The sequence below is a fragment of the Desarmillaria tabescens genome, assembly GCF_030435595.1.
Source record: "Desarmillaria tabescens strain CCBAS 213 chromosome Unknown EV420scaffold_1, whole genome shotgun sequence".
Lineage (NCBI taxonomy): Eukaryota > Fungi > Basidiomycota > Agaricomycetes > Agaricales > Physalacriaceae > Desarmillaria > Desarmillaria tabescens.
Window position 1 is genome coordinate 2,710,727 of NW_026848300.1, and position 16,101 is coordinate 2,726,827.

At 49.6% G+C, this 16,101-nt stretch overlaps 8 protein-coding genes across 8 annotated transcripts; 5 read left to right on the forward strand and 3 right to left on the reverse strand.

The window, feature by feature from the left end:
* Positions 1-961: 961 nt before the first annotated feature.
* On the forward strand, positions 962-1,577 carry EV420DRAFT_1222489 (uncharacterized protein; the record flags this gene model as incomplete). The annotated part of the gene is made up of 2 exons (XM_060466472.1): positions 962-1,368; positions 1,418-1,577. Coding segments are annotated over 2 exons (567 nt in total), but the record flags the coding sequence as incomplete, so codon positions are not given.
* Positions 1,578-1,644: 67 nt separating this feature from the next.
* Positions 1,645-3,442, reverse strand: EV420DRAFT_85365 (voltage-dependent anion channel). Its single transcript, XM_060483722.1, has 4 exons — positions 3,128-3,442; positions 2,677-3,075; positions 2,087-2,624; positions 1,645-2,039 (listed from the first exon to the last, which is right to left on the reverse strand). The coding sequence occupies exons 1-4, from the start codon at positions 3,175-3,177 to the stop codon at positions 1,872-1,874; spliced, it is 1,155 nt and encodes a 384-aa protein (XP_060339815.1). The 5' UTR covers positions 3,178-3,442; the 3' UTR covers positions 1,645-1,871.
* A 357-nt stretch (positions 3,443-3,799) lies between these two features.
* Positions 3,800-4,042, reverse strand: EV420DRAFT_1216864 (ribosomal protein S28e; the record flags this gene model as incomplete). Its single annotated transcript, XM_060466416.1, has 2 exons — positions 3,800-3,949; positions 3,998-4,042. Coding segments are annotated over 2 exons (195 nt in total), but the record flags the coding sequence as incomplete, so codon positions are not given.
* A 195-nt stretch (positions 4,043-4,237) lies between these two features.
* On the forward strand, positions 4,238-5,784 carry EV420DRAFT_1497987 (uncharacterized protein). The gene is made up of 3 exons (XM_060470948.1): positions 4,238-4,543; positions 4,591-4,719; positions 4,770-5,784. Exons 1-3 carry the CDS (start codon positions 4,281-4,283, stop codon positions 5,512-5,514), a joined length of 1,137 nt encoding a protein of 378 aa, XP_060339817.1. The 5' UTR covers positions 4,238-4,280; the 3' UTR covers positions 5,515-5,784.
* Positions 5,785-6,201: 417 nt separating this feature from the next.
* Positions 6,202-10,441, forward strand: EV420DRAFT_1257420 (uncharacterized protein; the record flags this gene model as incomplete). Its single annotated transcript, XM_060466829.1, has 7 exons — positions 6,202-6,435; positions 6,738-7,462; positions 7,483-7,970; positions 8,051-8,758; positions 8,807-8,976; positions 9,029-9,322; positions 9,419-10,441. 7 exons carry the CDS (start codon positions 6,202-6,204, stop codon positions 10,439-10,441), a joined length of 3,642 nt encoding a protein of 1,213 aa, XP_060339818.1.
* Positions 10,442-10,562: 121 nt separating this feature from the next.
* Positions 10,563-11,937, reverse strand: EV420DRAFT_1662882 (DUF572-domain-containing protein; the record flags this gene model as incomplete). The annotated part of the gene is made up of 6 exons (XM_060478939.1): positions 10,563-11,272; positions 11,323-11,418; positions 11,482-11,629; positions 11,685-11,769; positions 11,819-11,884; positions 11,931-11,937. The coding sequence occupies 6 exons, from the start codon at positions 11,935-11,937 to the stop codon at positions 10,793-10,795; spliced, it is 882 nt and encodes a 293-aa protein (XP_060339819.1). The 3' UTR covers positions 10,563-10,792.
* Positions 11,938-12,073: 136 nt separating this feature from the next.
* Positions 12,074-12,695, forward strand: EV420DRAFT_1498000 (40S ribosomal protein S20). The gene is made up of 4 exons (XM_060470949.1): positions 12,074-12,218; positions 12,268-12,368; positions 12,421-12,519; positions 12,570-12,695. The coding sequence occupies exons 1-4, from the start codon at positions 12,098-12,100 to the stop codon at positions 12,621-12,623; spliced, it is 375 nt and encodes a 124-aa protein (XP_060339820.1). The 5' UTR covers positions 12,074-12,097; the 3' UTR covers positions 12,624-12,695.
* On the forward strand, positions 12,634-15,766 carry EV420DRAFT_85547 (inositol polyphosphate phosphatase). Its single transcript, XM_060483738.1, has 10 exons — positions 12,634-12,818; positions 12,868-13,052; positions 13,104-13,222; positions 13,275-13,303; positions 13,352-13,717; positions 13,766-13,938; positions 13,988-14,045; positions 14,095-14,193; positions 14,244-14,973; positions 15,021-15,766. The coding sequence occupies exons 1-10, from the start codon at positions 12,785-12,787 to the stop codon at positions 15,712-15,714; spliced, it is 2,487 nt and encodes an 828-aa protein (XP_060339821.1). The 5' UTR covers positions 12,634-12,784; the 3' UTR covers positions 15,715-15,766.
* Positions 15,767-16,101: the final 335 nt, after the last annotated feature.

Here is a 16,101-nt window from a genome sequence, read left to right on the forward strand (position 1 = left end):
ATAAATTGATATTCACGTATTCCTGGACGCGTTTTTTGACCATTGTTGTGTGTTTTTACATCGTTCTTCTGCACCTTCAAATGGCTGCTCTTCCCAAAGATTGTCGAGGATTCAGCCTACCCTACCAGTATTCTCATTATTTCTCGTTCGATGTTCCTACTTACTATATTTAGACTATACCTCCTTTCTCCCGATCCTTATAACTACGGCGTTTGCCCCTCTACGCACCTCAGCTGTTCACTACATCTTCGTGTGACTGACTGAGGTGCGTATATCATTCATATTATCATCCACTACCTATTTCTTACGCTACACTCATCTAGCTGTTGTTATCTTAACAGGTAGCGTACTTAATACAGCTGTTCACTACATCTTCGTGTGACTGACTGAGCTGTTGTTATCTTAACAAAGATACCCTTTGGTCTCACTCAAAAGACGAATTTTACTGTGCTTGCAGAGTGCTGGACGACGCTTGGAAGGACTGAACACCAACCAGTGCTGGTGCCACCCTGGCCACTCATCTCTGGGACCATCCCACCGACCGACAGCAGCACATCAGATGCAGAAGGAGACTCAAAATGCGACGAGAAAGCTTCCAACGACGTTTGTGCCGCCGCGACTGTTTCCGATTCTCCGACGGAGAAGCAATCAACGACAATCGGAGGTGATTCCTCTACTCCACTGGACGAAGTGAAAGAAGACAAGGTAAGTAACGCCCCAATATTATCCCCACTAGTCCTGACTGCCAGAGAAGATGCTTCCACCTAAACTTGAGGAATATATCGCCCCGGAATGGCTCCCCTCGGTTCTAGATGTCATCGACTCTGATAACTGTGTTGTTCTTGCATCTGGATCGGATTCTTCGTCAAAATTGTCGAATACCAAACGTTACAAACGCTTGATTCCTGCAACCGTCTCTAACTCGGAGAAGACTACCTCGACGGAAACGTGCATTGCTCAACTACAGATGTCCCCCGCCAATAAGTTAGGGAACGGCAGCCACTCAAAAGTGTACAAAGGACGTTTGAGTGTTCCTAACATCCCTTTCACAGGTTCGCCTACCGGCGATGTCACAGTTGCAGTCAAAATAGCCTTGTCTGATGACGCATCACTTGGGATGTTGGCTGATGAGGCGAAAGTGTATCAGTCTCTCCCCAGATACTTGAAGGAGACCTGGAGTGGATATCATTACATGGAGGAAGCTGAGTACGATGGCTCGGGAATCAACCCGCTGCCAGCTGTTGTCCCTCAGTTCTACGGATATTATGTTCCCGAAGATCCAAAGGATCGAGAGGTGTACAGTCCTTTGCTTTTGATGGAGGAGTGCGGCAAACCGATTCAAATCGATGAGCTGGAAAGCTGTGACAGGTGTGGTATGATGCATTATTTCTATTATGCAGCTCATATTAGTGTGTAGGGAGTTGATATTTTCTTTCGTCGTTCGTCTACAACATGCGGGATTCATCCAGGGATCCATCACCCAGAGAAATATCCTTGTTCAGCCTGGACCGCTAAGTGCGCGTCCAACTGAGCGTTCCCTTTCTACGCCGTCGTTCCGGATTATCGATTTCGGTCGTGGAGGAAGCAGGGAAGAGATGTCGAAGGATAGATGGGAGAGCAAGTGCGATCAGGATCTACAGGAGATCAAGGACGTGATTTATGGTGTATTCATGTGGACCCATACGGTCTTCACGAAGTTCTTGGATGGGAAGGTCATACAACGAGAGGGGGAATATCATGCTCGTCCATATTGGAGACGTAAGAATGCAGTATATGTTCGGCATGGACCCCATTAGAGAATATTGTATCGTTTAGTCAATATCCTGTGAAAGAAGATATTCCGCCGAGATATGCAGTGGCCTACTATCCAATTACGATGGGACTTCGAATATACGCTTATTGCGTATCAACATTAACGTCCGTGTGGCCACGAAACACCAAAGTATCAAAGTTGCGACCGAATATATGGATCCCCACACGCGGAAGAACGTAGAGTCAAGAGTGCTTGCCAGACTCAGAGTTAGATTCGCGTATACGCCCTGTACGATTGTGAGAAAACGGGAGGAAAGGAGAACGGTAGACTCACGTTTGGAAAAATAAGTCCCCATGTCTCTACTTTGAAGGGAATGCGCGTTTGACGCAGGATGTTTTGGACACCAAGAAGGGCAAAAAACAACCACCCCGACGCCAGTGCCCATAGCACGACAGCTATGATCGTGCAGACAACGTTGATGGATGCACCGGTATTCTCACCACGGAGAAGCTTGGAGGAGCCGTAGGGCAAGGGCAGGACTGTCTCGAAGAATTGTCCAAGGAGTAGGATAGAGTAACCTGCCTGGCCTGTGGGACCGAGGGGCAAGAATGCAGAGGTTATCGTGGCGCCTGGTGGTAGACCATGAAGGATCAGGCGAAGTAGATATATAGTCAAAATCATCAAGGCTACGGATAGGCCGATGGATACCATGAAAATCGCGAGAGTAGCGGTGATCAGCGCGTGGTTGAGGGAATATTTGTAGATCGACAAGGCTACGACACCTCCACCGGAGGATGTAACGATTAGGGTTATGACAGGAAGTACCCAGGCGGGTGTCATGGTTTCCAGTGTGTGAGTATGGGCGGTTTTCCTGGAGAAGGGCTCGATATAAAATGAAGGGACGGAGGGGTTGGGGTACTCACATATAGTGGAGGACACCGAAACAACAGAGGAAGGAGCACAGGACGTCTATCCACCAGAATGACCAGAGGACATACATAAATGGCTTACCGCCAAAATTGTAGTCGTCATGGATGAGGCCGATGGCGATGGTGAGGATAGTGATGGACCCCATGGGGAAGGTACCTGTGTAGAGACATTGAACAGGGTGCCGGATCATTGCGCCCCAGGTGTCAGGAAACATGATGTAACGGACTAGAGAGATAAAGGCAAAGACGATGAAAAGGGATAGATTAAGGAAGAAAAAGATGAGGGCCATGATTTTCATTCCTTGGGAGCCTTTGCCGTATGGAAAGACGTGGAAGAGGATGTCGACTGCTCCGGTACCCATGATGACGGCGAACCAAGCTGGGATGAAATTTCTGCGGGAAACAGATTAAATAATGTTGTGATGTGTGGGAATAGATTGGGCACCTGATAACATTGACGGATTCTTTTTCAGAACGGTAGGTATCTGCTGCCATGGGCTTGAGTCTGATTTTGGGGGGGAAAGGTGGAACATTTTACGCTGCTCTTTTTATTTGAAGCGCCACGGGATCGTAATTTTGTATGATGGCGCTAACGGAAACGTCGGTTGAAAACGCCATATTGTTCAATTTTGAGCCTTTGACGGTATCACGGGAACAGGCTATTACGGTAGCTCCCGCCATAGCGGTACAATCTCCTGAATATAAATACGCATTTAAGTCCGAACTGTGAAAAAACGGCCCACGCAAAACGAACTACAGGCACGTTCTAGTCCTGCAGCCAATGAGGAATCACGCAAATTAGGCTTAGAATATATAAATGGACGCCAAGAGTTATATGCAGGCCCAGTAAGGAACACGGAGAATAAGGGAGGTATAACGGTCAAAATGCTACATGGGGAAGGCGGTGTTCACGACGGCTTAATGGCAGTACTGGAGTCCAGAGCCGGGAATATTCACAGCACCTATATGGGTGCAACGCACACATGAACAACTGAAGGTCGCAGTAACTTGTGGATTGCAGCATGGATGATAAAAAGCAAACTAAATGGGTACAATCAACGTAGACGACTGCAGGAAATTGAGTAACTTCAGTGTTTGGCAAGAAAAAAGAGACATACCGAGCTTCACGCTCACTCTCGAGTAAAGCCAGGATATCCTGCTCCCTCACGGGTCCCTTAACATTCCGTATGATGGACCGTGACGTGTCGTCCATGAATTCTACTCGGACTTGGGTAACACCTCCCCGAGAGCCAGTCCTGCCTAGGACCTATAGACTTTATTAGCAAAAGGCCCAGTCAGTGCATGCTGTGCGCACTTTGATAACTTTTGCCAGTTTGACGGGGGCCTTTGAGGAGTCCTGAACGACACTGTTAGAAAAGGAAGATAGTAGCGAGACGGGCCAGGATACTCACCATAATTTTTTGGGTCGAGGTGGAGGAAGTTGTGTTGACAAGCAGAATAAGGTTTTAGTTTACTCTGATATTTGATTCTCCGACGGGGGTGTTGCCAAATAGATATCGTCACTGTGCTGAATCATCATCCAAATAGGGCGACCGCTGCAGCATTGAAATCTCACCACCACCTCCGCTGCTGCCTCCATGCCGCCTCCTCAAATCGTGTCCGCTTCGAATGCGTCGGTATATACTCTCGACACCGTCCATCAGAGTGACTATGAGGACGACGACCTCACGCCTTTGCGTAGTGCCGGAGCACCATCTTACGGCGCTTTGCCCCATTCCCCGTCCCGACCATCGTCACGTAGAGTGATCTTCAATGCGACACTGAAGATGGCCGCCATATTTGTTGTCAGCACAATATTTCTGGGCGGTACCCTGTGGCTTGCACTACCTACTGTTGAAGAGTACGTTTTATGGCAATGCCCTGAATATTGTCCTTACTTGGTTGTAGTGCGGATCGAGAATCTCTTCGAATTCCAAAATCTTTCGCTCAACTGCAAGCACTCAACACTCTCCTTAAGAAATACCGCGACATATATCCGTATCGCATCTTCGTTTGTTATGTGACAACATACCTCTTGTTCGTCTCCTAACATCTGTCTGAGTGTCGGAACTGACTCTTCGAGGTAGTTTGCAGGCATTTTCATTGCCAGGTTCCATGTACCTTTCCATCCTCGGCGGTGCTGTTTGGGGAGTTCCCTTTGCACTACCTCTTGCCTGTGTCTGCGTTGCATCAGGCGCTACCCTATGCTACCTCATCTCAGCAGCGCTTGGTCCAGCCCTCCTCACCATCCCAAAGTTTCATGCCCTTTTGACAAAATGGTCCGTTACAATAGCCGCGAACAAGGCTAACATCATTTCCTATCTGATCGTTCTTCGCATCGCCCCCCTGCCGCCCCATTGGGTTGTTAACGTTGTGTGTCCGCATGTAGGCATCGGCCTCGTTCCCTTTTGGATCAGCACCGCTCTCGGTATCTTAGGCGTCACCGTCATACACACAACTATTGGCGGTGGTTTAGATGAAATGACCAGTGCCGATGACTTCCATCTAATCAGCTGGAAGAACTTTTTTGGTCTTTCCGCAGTGGTTGTCGGGGTGATGATCCCTGTGGGTCTTCGCTACTGGTTCAGACAGGAAGCAGATGCCGTTGCTGAGGAAACGCAGTCACAAGCTACAGAGGATGAGGATGAGGATAGAATCCTGGCAGTCGGTCCAAACGCTCCAAGTAAAGCCAAGGATGTATCTGCCCGCTTGCTGGTACACGATGACGAGTACGATGAGTTTGACGATGACGACGACGACATTATCCTAGAAGCTGGTCCAGCAATCTCTACACCAAAGGAAGACAAGGATGGCGCTGGGCCCAGTCTATAGTCGGCGCTACGTGTCCCTTTCTCTGTACTATTCTATCTCTCACCATGTAGCACACACTGCATTATTCATTCTTGCGCCGTAAAGGGCTTCACCTTTGAGTATTAAAGGCCACATTCTAGACATGCATAGTTTAACGACGTTGGATCTTTCGCTGTACATCATGACGACTACATAGTAATAATATACATTGCTGGACTAGAAAATGCAAGTTGTACGCCACACTTGCAAGGCACCGAGGAAGGAACAATTGGTTATAGATATGATCTTCCTCGGCGGACATTATGCTCGCGTCGAGGAGATAAGGGAGAACCGCGGCTGGCAACCAGGAAATATTTTTTGAAGGAGCAGATGCCTATTTAGGACACTTGCAGGAAATTCCGTAGAATGCGGTCTGTCGTTTCGTCAGAATGTTCCCAAACATGGACATTTTGGGCCATAATTACCAAACAAGATCAAACCTACTCAGCCACAGCCCTAGTACTGTGTCCTGACACCCTTCCTGTTTCCCACCGACGAGAGGCCACGCCCTTTCCTTCTACGCTCCCATTACCTCCCTCTCCTCTCTTCCGTCGCCGTCGTCCTGCTCGCCGGCCACGGCGGTCTGTAAAGCCCTTCGCCTGACGCCTCCTCGCTGGCAGACCTCTGATCTTCGGAATCATGGCAGACCGTCTCTCGCAGTACTCGATGATGCCCAATTTCAACCCGTCTATGCTCCAACCACATCAGATGCAGCAGCAGACGTCTCAACAGCAGCACCAGGATAACCACCAGCCAATGCCGTCTTTCTCAGAGCAGTCTCATCTCTGGAGCCAGATGCAGCATCTGCAGAACCAATTCCGACCGAATAACGGGGCGGATGTGAACAGTCCACAAATTGGTCAGCAGGCAAGTCTCGTTACTCTGGCTATTTTTCAAGCTACCGTCCACCGTTGGTCCGTCTACTCTGTGGAGGGGTACACCCTGGACCCGTAGCGTAGCATGTCTCCCTATCAATCTCCATGTCTTTACAGGGATCGTTGGTGGCATTTGCTGCCCTCGCAGGTCCATTTACCGCTCATGTGGCTTATCGACCCATGATACGACTCGCTCTTATCGACCCAGCACACTTTCTTCTCAAGCTATCATTACGTATCCTTATGCTGACCTCTCTTTTCTACTTCTAGATGGCCGATTTACTTCGAAGTCAGAACATGGCTGCCCGCGCCCATGGTCAACAACAGCAGTCTTTTCCTCTCGGAGTTCCTCAAATGAGCGCAGGTCCGAGTGGCGGCCCATCTCAGCAGCCGCCCTTCCATGATCCGTCCTCCCAGCGGCAGCCTGTTGGTTTCCCAAATCTAGTTAACGGTGGCGGTCTGCAAGCGCCACTCTCCCAGAATTCCATGCAGGCGAGAAACGCCATGATGCAGGCCATTACGAACAACCAGAACCATAACAGGCAACTCGAGCTCATTGGTATGGCTGCGAACCAGCAGAATCAGAACGGCCCCATGTCGTTTCCATCTCGTTTAAATGCTCAGCAGCAACCTCAGCAGCAGCAGCAGCAGCAGCAGCAGCCGCAATCGGTCAACCCGCCTGGACAGGGCGACATATTCGCTCCTGCGATGGGCGCTAATGATGCTCTGCGGCGAGCGTCTCCAGCCAACCCGCCAACCCAGATGGGTGGGCGACCCCACCAGTTCACTATGGCTCCCAATGGTATGATGCGCTCTCAGCTACCCCCGGAACTTCAAAGCCGTATCATGTCCCTGCGGACCGTAATCGGCAGCGGCGAGAACAACATTCGTAACCTGCAGAATAATCGTGCGGGAATGTCTGACGTTACTTATTATGCTCAGCTTAAAACGCAACAGAATGAGGTTGCTAAGGCTAAAGAGATGCTGGGAAGAGTCATTCAGCTGGCAAGTAATAATAATATGTGCGTCTGTCGTGTTTCATGTTTCCCTATACAGTATATTTATTTTTATTCAGGCATAACATGAATCTAGCAAATCAACAATCCCACCAGCCGTCGCAGCCACAATGGATGCAGCCGGCTTCTCAGGCCTCTTCATTCGGGAACGGGCAGGCCTCCCATCAACCTCAACAGTCGAATCTCCAGCCTAGCCCTTCTCAACACCACTCCCAGCCGCCTCCTCAGAGCCACAACATCCCCCAAATGATCCCTCCTAACCGTTCTGTGTCAACTTCGCAACATCTTCCATCACAAACTCCTTTGGGCGGTATTCCTTTTAATATGAACACTGTTACCGGAGGTGGACAGTCCGGTATCCCCAATGGAATATCGAACTCGTTTGGCCCTGCACATCCGCCACCATTGGAGAAGACCAGATTTGAGGCTGCTTACATGAATTACTTGACATCCAAAGGTTTGAATCGCGACGTTAGGACCGTTGCCACGATCGAGAATAGACCGGTCGATATTCATGTTCTTCACACACATGTTATGCAGGAGGGCGGTGCAGCTAAGGTTCGCCTTTTGTCATGGTCAATTTGAGCTCTACTTATGTTCACATTTTTTTGCAGGTCGCTCAGAAAGACCTCTGGGCGGCCATTGCTGCCCGTTTGGGTTTCGTTCAATTTCCAGGTAACGACACGGAGCCTGCGAAGTCGGGGCCAGGTACTGCTCATCAATTGGAGCAAATATACAAGGACCATCTTGCACACTTCGATATGGTCTACGTCACGACCGTCCTGGAATCGAGGCGCAAGCAGCAGGTTAGCATGGCAGCTCAGCAGCTCGCCAACCCCAATCCCGCGAAATCGGTGAATGGCCCGCAAATGCAAATGGTCATGGCGTATGCCGATCTTTCTCCAGCAGAATTGCGAGCAAAAGGCGTCCAGGAGCACATAATCACGTTTATCGAGAATCATCGTGCCCATATACAACGTACGGCTGCGGAGCAGAATCTATTTCGTGGCAACCTGCGTGGTGCATCGATGAATCAGCCTGTACAACCGCCGTCAGAAGGAATAACTGCTGCGGCGAACAATAGACAATTTACAGCTACGCCGTCACAGAGTCCTGCCGGCCCATCTAATCCACTTGGCCATGTAGCAACGTCCCCTCCGCATTTCATACCGAATCCGGCTTTGCAAAACGGTACTACTGACGGGGGCATGATGGAGCATCGACCTCATCTCCCTAACAACACCATTATTCCCCAGTTTATGCGAGGAAATCAGGAACAATTGTCGCGAATCTCGTCTATGTTATCGCAAGTGAAGCAAGACTTTCTTGCCAATCGTGAGTACTTCTACCACAGAGTTTCTTCCACAACTCATGAATTCCCAGGTATGGCTGCGCTTGGTTCTGTAAGGGTGCTTCCTGAAGAGCGGATGGCCTACAACGCTGTAGTTGAACAATTGCATCGAGCAACTGGGGAGTTGGAGAATAAGCTCCCTATGCTATATCTGTTTGCAAATGGCAAGAATGATGTTTGGGTCAAGCGGCTGGCTGTGATAGTACGTAGCTCCTCAGTTGCACTAAAACTTGGCATCTAACAAAGATTTCCAGGTCGTGACTGTCCAACAGCAACGCAGTTTTCTCACTTCCAACAATCCACGGTTCATTGTAAATCTGGATAACCTTCGCCTCATGCTTAGCGAGGTTCAGAAGGGCCATGAAAGGTTCAACGCCATGGTTCAGACGATTATGGCACAGCAGCAGCAACAACAGCATCAGCAACAGCATCAGCAACAACCGCCTCCACCGCCGCCAGGCGGAACCGTCGTCAATGGTCCTCCTGCTTCTAATATGTCTCGTCCCCCGGTTTCACAACAGCCGAACGCGATACACCACAGTCAGCAAGTCCACCAGCCTCAGTCGCATCATCATTCCAATGTTCCACCAAACATCAATCGGCCACCAACCGCCGCGCCGCCGACTCCATCTTTGGCTATGAAGAAGAAGCCGATCCAACCCGTTTCATCTAGTCCTGCTGGAGTGGCGGCGGCCTCTCCCACTCCTCCACCTGTCCCAGCTGCCTCTACACCTACTCCGAATGCATCGACACCCTCCGCTACAAACTCTATCAACATTGCATCGTCTCCCAGGTCGCCGAAAGTCAAGGCACCTAATAAACCTGTCAAGACTACCAAGCGTAAGATATCGAAGGCGTCGTCTACTCCTACCATTGAGCCCGCGCAACCTCCTAACCCCATGCCGACGAATGGAGTTAAGCGACCGCGAGAAGAAGAGACACCTGCTCTATCGTCTACGCCGAGTGGGGCGAGTGGATCTGGTGCAGCCGTGACGCCGCCGTCAGGTCCATCCGCTGCAAACGAGCCGTCACCCCCGAAGAAGGCGAAGACGGAGTGGGAGGGACCTCCTAATGATGCATTGAAGAAGCGGGAGGAAACCGTTGAGAACATCAGAACGGAAGAAGATGCCAGCCAATTCCTGGAGCAGATGACCGAGCTGATTAAGATGGCAGGTGAGGGGCAGGAGTCAACGTTATCGTCTGATATATCAGAGACCTTGGACATGATCTTGAAGGGTTATAGTGCGGCTCCGGATGGAGTCGATGGGACGTCGACATCGTCGTCAGTCGGTGAAGGGAGCAGTACTGGTGGGCATGAACCGACGCCGTCCATACCTAGTGCGGATGAGTTTGTCGAATTTTTCGACTTTTCGTTGTTCGAGACGGAGGCGAATGATGACGAAGGATCAAAGGCACCTACACCAGACCTCGTATCGTCATCATCGACGAATCCCAGTCCTGAATCTGGCTCGGAAGCGGACCCAGCGCACCATGCGTTGACATTTTCTGATTTTAAAACGGATGAACCGTCTGATCCACTTCGGTTAGGCACATTTAAGGAGGTTGATGGAGGAGAATCAGCCTATTACCAGTCGACAGAGTGGAAATGGGATGGTCCTATGACTACACTGGATCAGCCATGGGCTATCTTCACCTCATCGTCATAGCATGGGGGACAGGTTGTAGTCGTTTGTTTAACGTTTTTTTATATCTTTGGATTTCTCGTGCGTGTTTAATTTGCCTTCTTACTTGTTTACATTATCTTATGGTCCTATCGTTCTTTGGAGTTATTTCATTTCTATTTTCCAACGATTTCTGTTGTCGGTACTACTCTTTTCTCTTGAATATCTCCTCCCATCCTGCTCTGTGTATTGCTACGTGTTGTTTTACTCGCTATCGATTTCTTGTCGACTGGTCCCATGCTTGTCATTAAATATATATATTGGTTGGGATTGGCTACAGATGTAAAGTAATGGACTATGGATACAGTTAGAGAATAAAAGTAAAACCGTGTACAATCACTTGGGCATTAATAGACGTGGATGTTTAGTGGAGTTTTTTGCGGTGTTGCCTAAGATGCGAGCACGTAGGGAAGTGATGGTTTGGGATTTGGAGTTTGAAGTGGGTAAAGTGAGGGAGGAGCCGACTGGTATCTTTCTCCGCTTTCTCTCCCTCGCCTCGAATTCGGAGCGGCTCCTTTGCCATTCTTCTTTGGCATGATTATGAGATTGTTCGTCGTCTTCTAGGAGTTTCATCTCTGTTGGAAGAGCATAGCGGCCCTTGATCTCATCGTCTGCTTTCCGCTTAGCGGTTTCGATTCTCTTTTCGTGACGAAACACTTTGCGGACTTTGGACGAAAGAGCATAGGGATCCGCGTTGTAATGTTCCGAGGCTGTCTGAAGTGATTCGAGCCTAGGTACCTGGACGTTTGTCAGGTGATTTTGGGCATCGGTAGTTTTCTCAAGAGCAGCGAGGGGATCAACGGGAGCCGCAGCACCCTCGGTATCTGGATAGAAGAGTTTACGAGTTTGTTCGGGGATACAGAGACCTGGGACTTGCCGTGAACGGCGAAACCGCCATTTTCCTCCGGATTCCAGTCTTCGTCCTTTTGCCGGGCTCCCGAGACTACGACGTATCGAGTGTTCTGTAATCAGGTGTTACAAATCCGAGGGGGGGAATGAATAAGCCAGGGAAGAGGTATTTTTACCTTGGGGTCGGTCTGGATCTCGAACCAGCCGTCACAGAGGTGGCATTTGCACCGAAAGGAGAAGATTGGGGTAGAGTAATAGTTTCCGACTTTCTTCTTTTCTGCGTTGTAACGGACGCCCATTCCGATGTGATTGTTGCATGTCCCGCTGCGTGTGAGTGGTGAGTTATATTGGGTTGGGCGCGGTGGGAAGTGCGACTTACCACCAGATGTTGAAGGGAAGTTCGAAGCGAGTTATTAGGATTCCTTGGTCGATTTTTCGTGCTCTGTCTCCGAGGGCGTGTTTCCCTTATACCGTGTGAGATGATAAACCTGTATCGATGGCGTAGACGCTTACCTCTGTATGAGTTGAGACTACCATGTTTCTCGCCATCGTAGTCAGGAGGATAGTATTTATTAAATCCTGCCAAGCGTCAGTATTGGAACTGAAGAGTCATTGGAGAATTTACCTTGCATGATGGTCGTGACCAAAGAAGGTTCGGGAATTGCCGAACCATATAAGGAGAGTAAACCTTAATTTTTTGGGCATACACAGATCCTCTAGGTGCGAATTTCTGAATTTCGTTTCCAGTCTTTTTCTCATTTATTACAGTCACCTTCTGGTTCATCTGCAATCATGAGCTACGTCGCTAAAGGAGAAAAAGAATACGATGCTACCGGCGCGCCCATTCCTGCCGCCAAAATCCACAAAATCCGTATCACGTTGACGAGCAGCAACGTCAAGAACCTTGAAAAGTGTTGGTGCTCGTTCGTTGTCTGTATTTCTTGTTCTCATTGTTTGGGTAGTCTCGAACGACCTCATCAACCGTGCCAAGGACAAGCAGCTCCGTGTCAAGGGACCCGTCCGTCTGCCTACCAAGGTTCTCAAGATCACCACCCGTAAGACTGTGCGTTGTAGTCTTCTCTGTTCCAGTCTGTTTTGCTTAGTATTCGATGTAGCCTTGTGGTGAGGGTTCCAAGACGTGGGACCGTTACGAGCTCAAGGTTCACAAGCGCCTTATTGACCTCCACTCTTCCAGTGAGATTGTCAAGCAAATTGTAAGTCTCTTTCCCGTCGTTCAGCTGTTTTTATTCACTGCTGGCTGCAGACATCTATCAGCTTGGAGCCGGGTGTTGAGGTCGAGGTCACCATCTCTCCTTAGACAGATGTATTTGTTTTCTGGATGCAATATATCGTAGCCTTGTGAATTGCCTCTGATTGTTTGTGCTTGTATGGTTCAGTCTTGATCACTACCACCATGACGCCTGAATTGCAATAGTATCCGTTCACCTTTTCATTCATTCCTTGTAGATGTAACTGACCATGCCTCTTGCTGCTGCCGTACCATCCAGGCAAGGTGAGAGGCATTCAATTCTTACCCAACGACGGACCTCAACGTGTACCAGGGCAGCAAACAGTTCTTGCTCGTCTACACGGTCTTTTCCCCCATTCTGCACCAGCATCGTCAGACTCGACTGTTCATGACCGACAGATACCGCAGATGCCGCCTACTGCGAAATCGACAGTTCCTTCGCCAAAGTTTCTCAAGATTAGGATATTAACATGGAATATGCACGATTCGGTCCCAAAGGTGTGTCTTGCTGCGGTGGCTGTTGGTAGCAACCAATGTTGACTTTTGTAGGGAGATCTTGAGGAGCTGTTGGGCAAGGTTCCTTTGTACACGCCGGCATCATCTTCGTCAGCCGACTCCTTTCCTGTCTTGCCTGCGGACGACACCCATCCTTACCACCTTGTCGTAGTGTACGTTACACGTTCATCTGCCACGAGCCCTCCCCGCTTAACGGTCTTGCAGTGCTGGCCAGGAGTGTCCTTCCATGTCTGGCAAGTCGCGACGCTGTCCTACAGCTTCCATGTCTAATTAGTAGCTAGGCATGCCCATGGGTCTGGGCGCCGGTTTCAAGCTAATTGAAAAGGACGACAAGGACAAGGACCGCTCTTCGAAGCACTCCGTCAAGGATGATACCGTCAAGTCGAAGAAGAACGCAGAGGACCCGCCACACGAAGCTCCCTCCGGTTGGACGTCAATGGTAGAAGATTGGTTATGCCACGGTGGATCCTGCAACATGCGCGTGTCCTCGCCTACTACGAATGATATCAGCATGCCCAAACCTCTCACTCCACGCGTAACGTCCAAGGAGCCCCGGAAGGGTCCTTACCAACTACTCATCAAGGAACGTATGATGGGCATATATCTAGCTGTCTATATTCATCGTGATTTGAAAAGCCATGTTGATGGTGGGGTTCCATCACGCCACACGGCTGTCATTCTAACCGCTTGAATAGGAACATCCAAATCTGCTGTTACGGCCGGGCTCATTGGAGGGAGAGTCGGGAATAAGGGCGCCGTCGGCATTAGCTTGAAGATAGAGGGGATGTCTTTTCTCTTTCTCAATTGCCATTTGACGGCGCACGAAGGCAAAGTAAATCACCGCCTAGCCAATCTTGCTAAAATCAAGGTGCGCCGACTTTCGCGCATCGTAAATCGGACTTGACGTTTCCATCTAGTCCGAGCTTTCGGTAGATGACTTTCTATCCCATACCGACGAACGCATGATGGCGGAAGGTTCGATCCCTAGCAGGTGGTGTTGACATGCAGTTGACGTTTTTTTCAGATCTCACGGACAAATTCGATTTTACCTTTATATTTGGCGATCTTAATTTTCGATTGAATATTTCACGGTTGCATGCCGACTGGTTGATATCACGGCAAGGTATGTTGGATTTTCTATACTATTTGGGTTTTTCCAACGCTCCGAAACAGAATATGCGCAAGCACTGGCGTTTGACCAGCTACGAGACATCATGCAGAAGGAGCAAGCATTTGTCGGTTTCCAAGAGGCTCCCATAGATTTTCCGCCGACATTCAAGTATGATGTGTTGCGCACGTTGAAGCGACCGAAACACAGCTCTCGACCGGATCGTTGGCGTGACAAATCACAACCGCTCACTGAAGTCGAAGAGAAGGAGAAAGAACTAGACTATGGAGATGATGACGATGTGGATGAAGAAGGTGAAGGAGAGAATGCTTCGTTATCTTCGTCGGCGTGGACATCCATGCACTCGAGACTTGTCACTGAGGGTGACGACGACGAGTTGGATTCGCCAGTTGTGTCGCAGAGTACGACACCGGGGAGCAAAGTATCATTATCTCTAGCTGCACACAAGGCGAAGATAAAATGGCTCTCCATGCTTTCGCCGAGCATTCCAGCAACTCCTGCTCGATGGCTCAAGATGAGACATAGCCCGGACGTCGAGGTTATGAAGAACCACAAACCGCACAGCTCGGTGGATATTGTAGGCGAGCTCAGGACGCCTTTACGGGAGGAGAGGGCTATTTCGCTGGATGGTAGCGAATCACGACTGCTAAAGCCTCCGCCTTTGGGGAGAGTGAGTTCAACAAGGTCGAGTGTACCGAGCGACGATGAAGAAGGCGTAGGCGATGCAGACAAGGGTGTTTATGACTCGTCTCACAAGAAGCGTGTCCCAAGCTGGTATGTATGATATTCTTCGTTATATGTCAAACTGATTTCGCGTCTAGGTGCGATCGCATATTGTGGAAGTCTACGGTCGTTCCTGAACCCGAATCCAGGGAGGAATGGCCGGAACCACCTTCAAGGGCACGGACGAGAATGGGGCAATTCTTTGCTCATGCGTTCCGACCTCTGTCTGCTCGACGGAGGGAATCGAGCGGCTCTCTGGCGTCTACAACTCCTCCCTCAACAGCGGAATCCCGGCAAGCTTCTCGCGACATTTTACACAATACATCACCATTTTCTCGTTTTACGTCTGAGCATCCACATACCCAGGTACTGGAGGATACGACCGTACCTTATACCCCCTCGACTGCTCAGTTTCCTATTAGAGAAACACCATCCAACGACATAGACGTACGGCGGCGGCATTCTGTGGGCTCGACGATTGAGCCGGCGCCAGCGCGACGAGCCTCTACGACCAACTCTGAACAAAACCCGTTTGCACCTCTGGAAAGGGCGATTCGGGATCACACGCAACGGATATCGCCGCCATCTAGGTGGCGTTTCTTTCCGTTTTTATTGCATGGGACGAGTACTGTTGAGGTGGAGCGGGAGAGGGAGAGGGAGAGGGAGAGTGGGAGGAGGAAGGGCGATGTTATTTGTTTGAGTTATGATACGTTAGATGACCGGGGGATGAGGAAGTTGGAGGGGAGGAGTGATCATAGGCCGGTGATTGGGTGTTATGCGGTGTATGTTTGATTCCGTATACTACTAACTATAGAGGACGGTTAATTACTGTACTTGTCATATTATTATTGTCGTTATGTTCGAGCTCAAGGTGGGAGGTGCAATTCAAACGGCGTTCAACGAAAAGTACGTGAATCGTGTGTATCTTGACGGAGGCAGGGGAAGGGAAGGTTTGTTATGGGTTGGGTTTTTGTATTATAAAGGTACGTCGACTGCGCGATAGCAAGTATAAGAGTTGACTTGAATAATGGAGTCGTATTTCGCTTGGTCGTCTCGTCACCCGCAAAGGTCAAGTCATCGGATGCCGAGTCTATTCGACGTACATCTCCAGACTTCATCTTTCCTTTTTAATTGGCCTCGTAGTAAGGATTCTTCGACGACATGCACATACCGTCGTTT